General features: G+C 41.1%; 1 protein-coding gene across 1 annotated transcript in view; it reads right to left on the bottom strand.

The window, feature by feature from the left end:
• LOC132230218 (kininogen-1-like) overlaps nucleotides 1-13,812 on the bottom strand; it is a 433,809-nt gene that overhangs the window by 397,708 nt on the left and 22,289 nt on the right. Inside the window, exons 4-7 of the mRNA XM_059687330.1 lie at nucleotides 13,296-13,468; nucleotides 11,478-11,585; nucleotides 6,916-7,000; nucleotides 5,869-6,041 (exon numbers count right to left, since the gene is read on the bottom strand). Coding sequence (XP_059543313.1) covers nucleotides 5,869-6,041; nucleotides 6,916-7,000; nucleotides 11,478-11,585; nucleotides 13,296-13,468 — 539 coding nt within the window. The remainder of the gene's footprint in view (nucleotides 1-5,868; nucleotides 6,042-6,915; nucleotides 7,001-11,477; nucleotides 11,586-13,295; nucleotides 13,469-13,812) is intronic.

Here is a 13,812-nt window from a genome sequence, read left to right as displayed (position 1 = left end):
TGTGTTTATTAAAAGCATGGAAAACGTGAGGCTGGAGGAAGAGAGCAGGAGAACAAAGTCATAGGAAGAGCTAAGCTCCCCTCTACTTTTTCTGGCATTGATCTACTGGGTAAACATGGTTACATTTTTAAGAAAAATTTGATACTTAACTTTTAAGACTCCAGGTATAGGTGTAAATGGGGAGGAAGGTTCTAAGAGGGTTTTAGGGTCTAATTTTGGTGATCATAAGTCTAAATTTGTTCAGACAGAAAGGACAACTGATTCTCAAAATTCACAGCAAGCAAAGTAAAAAAATAAAAGCTGGGATAAACATGGTATAAGATTAATATTCTTATGCATGTAAAGCCCAACATGAAAAAATGAACAAAAGACTTGAACAAGTGTTTCAGAAAAGAAGTTATGACTATCTTCATTAATAAACAAAAATAAAAACAACAACAATGCAACAGCATTTTTAATCTTCCATATGTTGGCAAAGATAAAAAGCAGTGGTGATACCTGCTATTGGCCACGTGTGGGAAGCACACAGTCTCAGTCACTGTTGGTAGGAATAGAACTCAAAGCAAGATGATCAAGATCCTATGGCCAGGTGGTATGAATGTAAATTGCCATAATTTCAAATAGTTTGGCAATTTGGCAATTTGCATCAGAAGTCTTAGACATACTCTACATATGCTTTGACATTTCTAGTACTTTGTTAAAGGAAAACTTCCTGAATGTGCACACACAGATCCTTGAAGTTTATTCATCTGAGCAAAGACAGGGAGGAATACGGACAACAGTGGGGACAGTGGCGGCAGAGGCAGGGAAAAATAAATGGCCTGTGACAGAAATCACATCATTCACATGTGCAAATGGGGAATTTAAGAAACATTTGGCACCTGAAACCAGCTTGAAATGGACATGCATCCAAATAGGACTAAATATGCAGAGCCAAGGCAAGACCAAATCTGTAAATTAAATCTTTGGCAAAAATTGCTCATTTGGCAAATTCATCACATGGTAAATGGATTTTGAGTAACTCGGCTGCTTCCAGCAGGGCTTCCTTGAATAATCATGTCAGAACAGCCAAATTGTTCTCTTTAAATGTAAAAACCAGTAAATATTCATCTTTCGTAAGTAAGTTTGAGATTCTCACCATATTTCAAATTGACTTGGCAAGTGAAGGAATGTCAGTTCCCTTCAATTAACAGCATTACCTATTGTTGTCCCTCTAGCATCCTCAGCATAAGCAAAACATACCGCGCTAGAATATTGATTCATTAATTTACAGAGAACTATAAGTACTATAAAGACTAGATAGTCATGTATAAAATGAGTGGTTCTCTCCTGACAGCAAACCTCTGATACGCAATATATGGTGGAGTAGAGGGTATTCCTGCATTAACAATGAGTGAGTTTCACAAGAAAGCAGAAATAAGAATTGAGAAGAAAAGCTGACAAACACAAGAATAGCATTGGGGTGTGTGGGTGGTAAGAGGTCAACCAAAGGACTTGTATGCATGCCTATAAGCATAACCCATGGACACAGACACTAGGGGGGTGAGCACATGTGCTGGGGGTGGTAAGGGTAGGAGAGAGGTCAATGGAGGAAAAAGGAGACAGATGAAATACTTTAAAAATAAGTAATTAAAAAAGGATATATGCACCCCTATGTTCAAAGCAGCACAATTTATAAAAGGTAAGATTTAGAAATAGCCTACGTGCCCGTCAGCAGGTGAGTGGCTAACAAAATTGTGGTACATCTACACAATGGAATACTATGCTGCTATAAAAAAGAAAAGAAGGAACTCTTAACATTTGCAACAGTATGGATGAACCCAGAGAGCATTATGCTAAGCAAAAGAAGCCAGTTGGCGAAAGATAAATATCACATGATCTCACTCATTTGTGGAATATAATGAACAACATAAACTAATGAACCAAAATAGATTCAGAGACATAGATGCATTGAACAGATCATTTAACCTCAGAGGAAAGCAGGGGCCTGGAGGGTAAGAGATCAATCAAAGGACCTGTATGCTTGCATATAACCATAACCAATGGACAAAGACCTTAGGGGGGTGAGGGAAGGGCCTGGGAGAGGTTAATGGGGGGAAAGGAGTCATATGTACTACTTTAGACAATAAATAATTTAAATTAAACAAAAGGAAAAACGGAAGGGACATCACCCAGAACCACAGGAACGCTGGCTGAGTGGAAGTCCTACAACTAGGAGGAAAGAGAAACGCATACGGACACTCAGAGGAGGCGCAGTGCTGAAGTCAAATTCTGAGGTGCGGAGTGCGCGGAGCGGGCTGGCGGCGGAGGGCGCGGTTGTTGTTTTCAATCGGGAGGGAGTCGCAGACTCTGAGCACCAGATCCAGGCGAGTCTTTAGGGACCCAGACTCAAACGGGAGAAGCGGGATTGTCTGGCTTCGGTCAGAGCGAGTGCAGCTTTCTCTCCGAGCTTTGCAGCGGGTGCTGGGACTCAGAGAGGCAGAGCCCCTTGGGACAGAACTGAGAGCCGCCATAACTGCTCTCTCTGGCCCACCCTGTTGATCCTGTGCGACCCGCCCTGCCCAAGCCCTGCACAGAGGCATTTGCCGGATAGCCTCAGGCAAAGGCTAGATTAGCACCTCCCTAGAGGACAGAAGTTCTCTCACTGCTGACACAGCTGATTCTCATAGCCACTTGGCCTGGAGGTCAAACCCTCCCTGGAATTAGCTACAACAATCAAGATTTATCTATAAGACTGCGAACAAAGACCACTAAGGGGTGCACCAAGGAAGCATAACAAAATGCGGAGACAAAGAAACAGGACAAAATTGTCAATGGAAGATATAGAGTTCAGAACCACACTTTTAAGGTCTCTCAAGAACTGTTTAGAAGCTGCCGATAAACTTAATGAGATCTACACGAAAACTAATAAGACCCTCGATCTTATATTGGGGAACCAACGAGAAATTAAGCACACACAGTCTGAAATAACGAATATTATACAGACGCCCGACAGCAGACCAGAGGAGCGCAAGAATCAAGTCAATGATTTGAAATGCGAGGAAGCAAAAAACATCCAACCGGAAAAGCAAAATGAAAAAAGAATCCAAAAATGCGAGGATAGTGTAAGGAGCCTCTGGGACAGCTTCAAGCGTACCAACATCAGAATTATAGGGGTGCCAGAAGATGAGAGAGAGCAAGATATTGAAAACCTATTTGAAGAAATAATGACAGAAAACTTCCCCCACCTGATGAAAGAAATGGACTTACAGGTCCAAGAAGCGCGGAGAACCCCAAACAAAAGGAATCCAAAGAGGACCACACCAAGACACATCATAATTAAAATGCCAAGAGCAAAAGATAAAGAGAGAATCTTAAAAACAGCAAGAGAAAGAAACTCAGTTACCTACAAGGGAATACCCATACGACTGTCAGCTGATTTCTCAATAGAAACTTTGCAGGCCAGAAGGGAGTGGCAAGAAATATTCAAAGTGATGAATACCAAGAACCTACAACCAAGATTACTTTATCCAGCAAAGCTATCATTCAGAATTGAAGGTCAGATAAAGAGCTTCACAGATAAGGAAAAGCTAAAGGAGTTCATCACCACCAAACCAGGATTATATGAAATGCTGAAAGGTATCCTTTAAGAAGAGGAAGAGGAAGGAAAAGGTAAAGATACAAATTATGAACAACAAATATGCATCTATCAACAAGTGAATCTAAGAATCAAGTGAATAAATAATCTGATGAACAGAATGAACTGTTGATTATAATAGAACCAGGGACATAGAAAGGGAATGGACTGACTATTCTTGGGGGGGGGAAGGGGTGTGGGAGATGTGGGAAGAGACTGGACAAAAATCGTGCACCTATGGATGAGGACAGTGGGTGGGGAGTGAGGGCGGAGGGTGTGGCGGGAACTGGGAGGAGGGGAGTCATGGGGGGAAAAAAAAAGGAACAAATGTAATAATTAAAAAAAAAATAAAACAAAACAAAACAAAGAAAAAAAAATAAATTAAACAAAAGAATAGCATGGATTGGTGAACCATGTGAGTACACCACTAACATGGGTCACGTGCCCGTGAAAGGAGGGAGAAAGATTGTGGTGTCAGGGGCAGGAATAAGTGCCCGAGGAGGAGAGAGAGCCAAGTGTCAGCTTTGACTTATTTTAATACCATTTGGTTAGGTTTCCCCTGCAGTAGTGAAACTAATACAGGAAATTAGAAGATGAAAGTAAACAGCCCATTGTGCCCTCACCTAAACCACCACTGTGAATAGTTGGAGGCATTTGTTTCCTTTCAGGATTGTTTTCTGTGCTTTTTCTAACACACCCGACAACAGACTGTATAGTCAATTTTATGGCCTCTTCTTTTCCCACTGCATATTTTAACACAAGGCATTTGCTACATCAAAAACTCCTCACAAAGATGCTTTAAAATTGCTCCTTGATACTCTGTTTTAAGGATATGCCAGACAGTATTTAATCATTTCTATATTATTGATCGTTTTGACAGTTTACCATGTTGTCTTTTATAGTTAAAGCTGCAATGAGTATCATTGTTTATAAGACTCTATTTTAAATTTCTAGAAATTCAATTACTGAGCCAAAAGTATGAATTGTTATAATTGAAGTACCCCTCCCCCCATCAGATTGTGTTGGTTTGCTGAAACAGTTTGGTTCTATTTTGTTCACATTTAGGGAGGCCGGTTTTGAGGTTTATAATAGGAATCTGTCCATGAGTAGATTACTCAGATGCTGTTAGAGTTGGAAGAAATTTGGGCTCTTCTCACCCAGCTCCTCCTTTTACAGATGGGGCCACAAGACTGAGTGAGTGTGAATGACAGCCCGGGGTTTCCCAGGACTTGAGGGCTGAGGCTCTGGTAGAACTGGGTCTTCTGACCCCCAGACTAGGATGTTCCTTATCTCTTGACAGGGCATGGAAGAAAAGATGAAGCCATAGCAGTGGTTCTCAACCTTCTTAATGCCGCGACCCTTTAATACAGTTCCTCATGTGGTGACCCCCAACCATAAAATTATTTTTGTTGCTACTTCATAACTGTAAGTTTGCTACTGTTATGAATCATAATGTAAATATCTGATATGTGGGATGTATTTTCATTGTTACAAAGTGAACATAATTAAAGCATAGTGATTAAACACAAAAACAATATGTAATTATATATGTGTTTTCCGATGGTCTTAGGCGACCCCTGTGAAAGAGTGGTTCGACCCCCAAAGGATCACGACCCTCAGGTTGGCGACCCACAGGTTGAGAACCGCTGCCCTAGAGGTACATTTGTGGGCTGGAAGGACACGTAGGCAAGGGGGAAGTGACATGGAGGTGAGAGTGTGAAGAGAGTCTGGTTGATGATAGTCTGACCTGTGGCTGATCCCAAGGCACTAAGTGATGCTACAACAAGGAACAACTCTAGAAAGGCAGAGAATAAGAGTAGCTTTTCCTTGCCCTACATTTTATTAATTATATAATAGTTGCTAGACTTTATATAACACTTTAAAGTTTGAGAAGATAATGTATTGACATATACCTCTTTTTGTGTTCCATTTATTTATGCATTCACTGGTTGCTTCTTGCATGTGCCCTGACCAGGGATTGAACCTGCAACCTTGGCATGCAGGGATAATGTTCTAAACAACTGAGTTACCTGGTCAAGGCTTATTTGAGTCTCACCCAGTCCTTTGCAGACAGAAAATGGAATGTTCTAAATGACTTGTCCAAGATCACGTAGCAAGCATGTAGTGAGGTTGAGACTTGACATTCAATTCCTTTTACCAGGTATACTATTTCCCAACCAAGATCAGTGGCAATATTAGTAAGCAGTTTGCACATAGACTATATCACTATCTTTGTAGCTTAATTTACATACTTGTGATGTTGCTCTGTGCACTATGTCAATCTTGAAATAGAAAGTTGCATCATTCTCTGCATTAAGCTTTGTAATGGAATGATTCAAGGCGTCCTTCAGATATGGGTGGTCGACAGGTATCTCTGAGGGGCAGCCCATGCAACGTCTGCGAGATAGTGATGGAAAATTCTCCTCTGAAAAAGGAAGCAGGTTTTAAGTCAGTGTGTGTACTGAAGGAGCTGTCTATCCTAGGACCTCTCCTGCACATTGTCCAGCACTCATTTATAGGGGGCCATGTGCAGCCTAAGGCCAGTAGTGAGTGGGTAGAGGTTGTCTGTGTGACCTTCACCTTACTGCCTGCCCTCTTTTCCTCTCCTCAGAGTCAAGGGCATTTAGGTGTTAGTTAGTACACCTTCAATATCGATGTGCTGCACTGTTCCTGACTTTTTGCATTTTTGAAAGAAAGTGTAAAATAGCAACGCTTAATTTAAAGGAATGATTCTCTAGTGGGAAAATTTTAAGTCCTCTGATTCTGGTGAGCAGGGAGCTTCAATGATGCTTCTCACTGTGGAATGTATGCAAATATCTTTCAAGTATGTGAAAAGCCAACTCTTGGTATAAGAAACACTGGCGTGACCATAAACTTGCAGTATCTCACTTTCTGCCCCCCCCCCCCCCCGCCTGCCCCTGCATTATAACATGCAGGAGCAAAAAGTATTTAATTGAGAGAACTTATTCTGAGTAATTAAATGGGAGATACAGCTTTCCCAATTTATAACACCTGAGGTAGTGACATCTTATAGACAAGGAAGACCAGCTGACATTGCATGTGGAGATCAGCTTTGCCCAAAGAACATAAACCTTTCCTTCTGTCACCATATTTCCTCTAGCCACTTGCAGAGCAGTCCCAGCTGCATCATCTACAACACAGCTGTGCAGAAATGGGGTACAGCTGTAAGTGTTGTTGATTGTATCATGGGACCTAAAGTACAATTCTTATTAAAAGGCATAGCCAAGTGTCTGGGATCAACATGTACTACCAGAGCACAAACATGTATTATCACATACCTGGTAAAATCTGACACTTCTGTGAGAAGGAAGCAATTCTTAGCTGAGGATCCACGTATGCAATATCTGTACATTCACCGGTATCCTAGTTTTTCAAAAGTAAATAAGTTAAAAAGGTTTTTAAGAACTTTTAAAGTAAAGAACTAGTAACATTAAATATTGGAGTCCCGGCTGCCGGTGATCGGAGAAGCCGGAGGGGGGCAGGGAAGAGGCAGGCGCCCGCCTCTTCCCTGGCTGCCCCTGCCAGGGATGAGCAACCCGAGATCCCACAGCAGGAAAGGGCGGCCTGCAACCAGCCCCCGTGTGCACCTACCTGCCCATGAAATCGCCTATGAGATCCCACAGCAGGATAGGGCGGCCTGCGGCCAACTTCCGTGTGCACCTACCTGCCCAAGAAATCGCCGATGCGATCCCACAGCAGGATAGGGTCGCCGGCAGCCAGCCCCCCTGTGCGCCTGTCCCTGGGTCTCCCTGGAGATCCCACAGCAGGAAAGGGCGCCCCACCCTGGCCACAGCTCAAGGGAGAGTACAACATGCAGTGGAGGCCAGGAGCCTGAGAGATCAACAGAGAGGGGCGCCTGCTCCAAGCCTCCAGGGTGTGGCTGGGGGCAGGCCCCCGGCAGACACACACACACACACACACACACACACACACACACACACACACACACACACACGGCCTACTCTGAGCTTCCAATGTGGCTGGGAGCAGACCACCAGTGGACACATACACACAGCAACTGCTCGGAGCCTATGTGGCGTGGCTGGGGGCAGGCCCCAGCAGACACACACACACACACACACACACACACACACACACACACACACACATACACACACGGGATGCCTGCACCGAGCCTCTGCTGCCAGAGTGTGGCCATCAGTAGGACATCCACTGAGGGCTCCTGGACTGAGGGGCAGGCTGGGCTGAGGGAACCCCATCCCCCAGTGCACGAATTTTGTGCACTGGGCCTCTAGTGTATATATATAAAATAAAAAATGTCATAGCTGTTAAAGATACAAGGAATACCACCCTTATAATACCTTAATTTTGGATGAGGCAATGGATACTGGAAGTAGCTCTGAGGTTCTCAATTCTATTAGCATATTTGATTCACCTAGAAGCTTTTAGGTTATCCTGACTCTAAAGACCCACCCAGACCTAATCAGAATGCCTGGGGAATGGCCTAGGAGTAGTTATTTTTAAAGCTGGCAATGTGATTCTAATATGCAGTATGGCCCAAGAACTATTTATGAAACTCTTTAATCAGTGCTTTCCCAACCTTAAAGTGCAAAGGACTCACCTGAGAATCTTGTTAACATGCAGATTCAGCAGGTGTGGGGGGAACTCAAGATTTGGCTTTTCTAGCAAGCTCCCTGGTGATGCTGCTGCTGCTGGCTCAGGGACCAACTTGGAATAGCAAGGCCTTCAGTCTTACCAGTGGTAGGCAAAGAGTTCATGTATATTTTGTGTCCGTTAATTATTGTAACAACGCTGTGAGACCGGTGCTGTTATTCCTCACCATTTCACAGATGAGGAAGTGGAAGCTCAGGAAGTTATACCAGAAATCTGATTGGATTTGTGACTCCAATCAGCCCTGTATTTGTGTGAGTTGTGAAGCGGGAACTAAATTAAGGCCTTACAAACAGATGCAGGGAGATTAAAGCCAGATAACATTTAAGATTATATAATCTCAAATGGCTAACTAAAGAACATAAGAAACAGCAGGTGTTAATAGATGCTTTAAAGGCCAGATGACTAAAAATAACAAAGTTAAATAGGAGCTAGAGCATACATTTTTAGTATCTCTCTCTCTCTCTCATATATTATGGTGAAATATATGTAACATAAAGTTTGCCATTTCAACCATTTTTAAGTATATAACTCAATGATATTAATTTCATTATTTAACTATCACCGCTATTTCCAGTAGTTTTCATCATCCTAAACCAGTGGTCGGCCAACTGTGGCCCCTTGAGTGTGGCTCTTCCACAAAATACCACGTGCGGGCGCGCACATACAGTGGGATTGAAACTTCGTGGCCACACTCAAGGGGCCCAAGAGCCACATATGGCTCAGGAGCCGCAGTTTGCCGACCACTGCCCTAAACACAAATTCTGTACCCATTAAGCAATACCCATTTTCCCTCCCTCTAGCCCTTAGTAAACTCAAATGTACTTTTGCTTCTATGCATGTGTTAGATATTTCATATAAGTGGAATCATACAATATTTGTCTTTTTATGTCTGACTTCTTTCACTTAGCATAATGTTTTCAAGGTTCATCTATGTTGTAGATTGTGGCAGAATTTCATTTCTTTCTTTACTAAAGAACATTTCATTGCTTTATATATACATCACATTTTGTTTTTCCACTCATCTCTTGATAGACATTTGTGTTGTTTCCACTTTTTGGTTATTGTGAATAATGTTGCAATGAATCCTGGCGTGTAAGTATCTGTTTGACTCCCTGTTTTTTAATTCCTTTGGGTACATACCTAGGAGTGCCATTGCTGTGTCATATGGTAAGTCTATGTGTAACTTCTTGAGGAACTACCAAAGTGTTTTCCACAGTGGCTGCACTGTTTACATTCTCATCAGCAATGGGCAAATGATTCAATTTTTCCACGTCCTCCCCAATACTAGTTATTTTCCAATTTTTTAAAAATTATAGCCATCTTTTAGGTGTGAAATGGCATCTCATTGTGGCTTGTTCCCCGCCCCCCCCCCCCGTAGCTAATTATATTGAGCATCTTTTCATGTGTTTAATGACTGTTTGCATATCTTCTGTAGAGAAATGTTTATTTTAAAGTCCTTTGCCCATTTGAAAATTAGGTTGATTGTCTTTTTGTTGTTGCATTATAGGAGTTATTTACATATTGCATATTTAATTCTTATCAGATATATGATGCAAATAATTTCTCCCATTTTCTGGGTTGTCTTTTCACTCTCTTAATAGTATCCTTTTAAATTTTCTCCCAATTATGTAATAAATACATGCTTGATTGGAAACATTGGCAAGTACTAAAGAGTACCAAAAAGTATAAAGAATAAAAAAAAAAAGCACCCATAGTTCCAACTGAAAGTTAACTATGGTTTATATATTTGCATATTTTTTTATCACTTAATATTTTTTTATGAGTTTACTTGAGGCAAACGAACAACATATGACAGGGAGCAAGATCTCAAATACTCCCCTACATCACTTTTTTGTTGTTGTTAATCCTCACCTGAAGATATTTTTCCATTGACTTTAGAGAGGGTGGCAGAGAAAGGGAAAGACAGAGAGAAACATCGGTGTGAGAGAAACACATCATGGGTAGAGTGTTGGCCTGTGGACTGAAAGGTCCCAGGTTCAATTCTGGTCAAGGGCATGTACCTTGGTTGCAGGTACATCCCCAGTAGGAGGTGTGCAGGAAGCAGCTGATTGATGTTTCTCTCTAATCAATGTTTCTAACTCTCTATTCATCTCCCTTCCTCTCTATAAAAAATCAATAAAATATATTTTTTTAAACAGAAAAGAAACACATCAATAATTTGCCTACTGCACATGCTGTGAACCAGGGCCTGGTCTGTGCTGGGAGGAGCTTGCAAGAGAGTAACATGCTCTTGACCATAAATGAACCTGGGTCCCTTTGGTCCTCAGCCCAATTCTCTATCCACTGAACCAAGCTAGCCAGGGCCCCTCCATCACTTTTGATATTTTACATTTACTTTATATATTTAAATGAATATGTATCTATAATTTTATATATTTTCTAACTTCCCATATTATAACCATTTTACTAAATCACTAAAAATCTGTAAACATACTTTTAATGGCTGCATATGTTCTACTGTGTGGATATACTGTAACTTATTTAAACATTCCTTAATGTTGAAAACATTTTCAACATATTAATAATAATGCTGAAATTAATATCTTACTGTCTGGCTTCCTCATTTTCTTCCCACATAATAGAATTGTAGAAGTAGAACAACAGACTAAAGGGCTTGAAGCAATCCCTTGCTGTAAGTAGTTTCCTGCTAAAATGCAAATATCTCTGGGATGGTCATTGTGCCTTAGGCATCTGCACATGCACTAACTACTGCCACCTTGTGATACTCTCTCCCAACATAATTTTGGTTCTGATACAGTGATGGAGGCTCAGGATATGTTATTAAAAATAAAGAAAGGTGAGGGGATGAGAGAAAATAAGCAAAGGCAAGTTTGAAGTTAAGGAGTGTCCTGCGCAGGGCTCAGGAGCACCGGGAAGGACCTTAAGCAGGTGGCGAAGAAAAGGAGACAGGAAAGTGTGAAGACATGAACAGACAAACTTGACAGGGCATCATTTTATCTCAAGCCCTGGTTATATGTGTAAATGCTTATTTCCAGATGTACAGATCTTGTGACCAGGTAGGTAAGGCAGCTTGACTAGTGACATGGAGAATGTGGCTGTGAATTCATGCATGTCATCTAAAATCTTAGAGGCCAAGTCTTCCTATGTGGCTGAGTATTCCCACACCTGTAAATACTGGACACCAAATGCTAATTACTTTATAATTCAATTTTTGCCTACTTACACCATTGCGAAGGGGCTCGCAGTCTTGGGTTAAGAATTTTAAATTCTCCTTGGAACAATTAGTTTGCTGAATTAAGTAAGTAACTTCATAGTTCCATCCAGACACCACCTGAAACAATGTTGAATTGAATAGTTAAAGGGCAGTTTAAACATTATTCACTGTGTTATGAGAACTTAGAATGCTGCTAGGCATATTGCAAGTTCTCAAAAATGTAAACTCTTAGTACTAGGCAAAAGTCATGACTGAATAAATATTGAGCACTTTATGACTCTAACACTCCTCAACACACACACACACACACACACACACACACACACACACACACACACATTCACATCTGAAAATAAAAAGCTATATTTAGGTGGAGTTACTGTATTTTCTTAAGAAAAACATAGCAACATTTCCTCTGCCAGGCAACAGAAAAATAATGTCCTTTTGAATTTTGTGAAATATTAATAATATTCTTCTAGGACCTAGAATCTAGGTGGTTAAAAAAACTTTGGAGCTAGAATGGCCTTTGCTGATAAGTTCTCAGGTTCCCAGACAGACAGGGAGTAAGCTTTATGCTGCTCTATCTTGGGCTGGTCCTACCCCGATCACTGGCTATGAACATAATTGAGTAGAACATGCGTCTTGTATGCGGGGAAGTTGGATGGTCTATTAAAAGCAGGGAATGTTACTGACTTAAGTAAGTCCCTCATAATTACACACTGATACAAGGAACCCAATCAACTGTCAGTAAAGACTTAGTGAACTGGGTCAATGAAAAGGCCATATTTCCAAGTATTTACTTTCTTTTAATGATATGAAAACTGTCATTTAGAAAGTGCTCAGAAAGCCTTGCCAACTGTATGGGTTCCATTTCATATTTTGGAGCCGTGCTTGACTCAAGATGGCTAAGTGATAATGTACTTTTCTTAAAACCTTAAGGCTAGAATGATCTTTTCATATTACCATGTCTGAGAAATACATGTATTTCTGACTAACCATTCAATATAAACAACCTCAGAGCCAGGGGTATTGCCGGGGTCCAAACCCAGCGGGTCCAGGGGTCCCCAAAGGCATGGACGGAGTCGGCGAAGAAGGAAGGACACGGAGACAGTGTTCAGTTGATCAGCATGGTTGGGTTCTCTTGCCTGGTTCTACTGCCAGGTTCTGTAGGTTCTGTCTTCTTGGCTCTGTTCTGAGTTCTGTCTCTCACTGTCTTCTGAATTCTGTGTTCTAAGTTCTGTGTGTTTCTGTCTTGTTACAACTGTATTTATACCAGTTGATTCAATCCTATCAATCTCTATTACAAAGGTTAGGGCGTTTCTTATCTCCATTCCAGGGAGAAAAGATTATGTAGGTTAAGCATGATTGGTCATAGTTAAAGGGATTAATTACCCGCCTGGCACTTAGTTGAGGGGTTTTATTCCCTCCCTAACTTCAGGGGAAAATCCCTACCTGGGGATTCAACCTTTCTCGGAGAGGTGACCTTGGTTAAAACACAGTGCCAAGAAGGTGAGCAAACATATTAAGAACCATATGCCATATATGCCAGGTCCCTTGAAACAGCAAGGATGGACCGGCTCCCGGCAGGGTATGATTAGCCACACTTTTGCCCTTTATATATTGTAGTATCCCAATCACTTTGACTCAAAAGAAAGCTCTTTACCTCCTTTGCCAGTCAGATGCGGATATAAAAGAGCTTCCTCACCACCACTAACGGAATCATAGGTTTTCTATTGACCAGTGGTTTATTTTAGGTTATAAAACCCTAAATATAAAGATCCAACACATTTTAACAATATTGTGAGAAAAGGAAACTAAAGCACAAACCTGTCTCTGTGCCCTTTTTACTTCTTTAAGAGAAAAGAGGTGGGAATGACCAGTATGGTTGTTAAAATGTTCAATGGCATGTCTCAAAACAGGGTCGAAGTCCGGGGGGACAGTCCATATGGTGTGCAGGCAGCCATAGCAGTCATACTGGGAGGTCACCACAGGCCCCTTGGCTTTGCAAAGAAAGAGTAGGCAAAAGGGCAGTGTTAATGAGCAAAACCCACATTCAGATACTTTGTCCTAAATAAGTAAGATAATTTTGAAGACCCTGGTAAACAAATTTTCTAGTACATTCTGGTATGTATTAGAAAAAGAACTCAGGACTGCTTTTTGTCAGGGGAAAAAACCTATCATTGACTTATGAACATCTTATGTGCATACTATTGTGCATAATTATTTTAAATTTCTTTAGAAATCATTGTAAATTATAGAAATAATACATTAATTTATCCTCTTTTAAAAAAGTAAAGCAGTACAGATATAGAAGTATTTATTTCTCAGTGTTAATTAAAGCTCC

This window comes from Myotis daubentonii, chromosome 3 (genome assembly GCF_963259705.1).
Source record: "Myotis daubentonii chromosome 3, mMyoDau2.1, whole genome shotgun sequence".
In the NCBI taxonomy this organism is placed as follows: domain Eukaryota; kingdom Metazoa; phylum Chordata; class Mammalia; order Chiroptera; family Vespertilionidae; genus Myotis; species Myotis daubentonii.
This window is presented reverse-complemented; position numbering and strand designations above follow the sequence as displayed.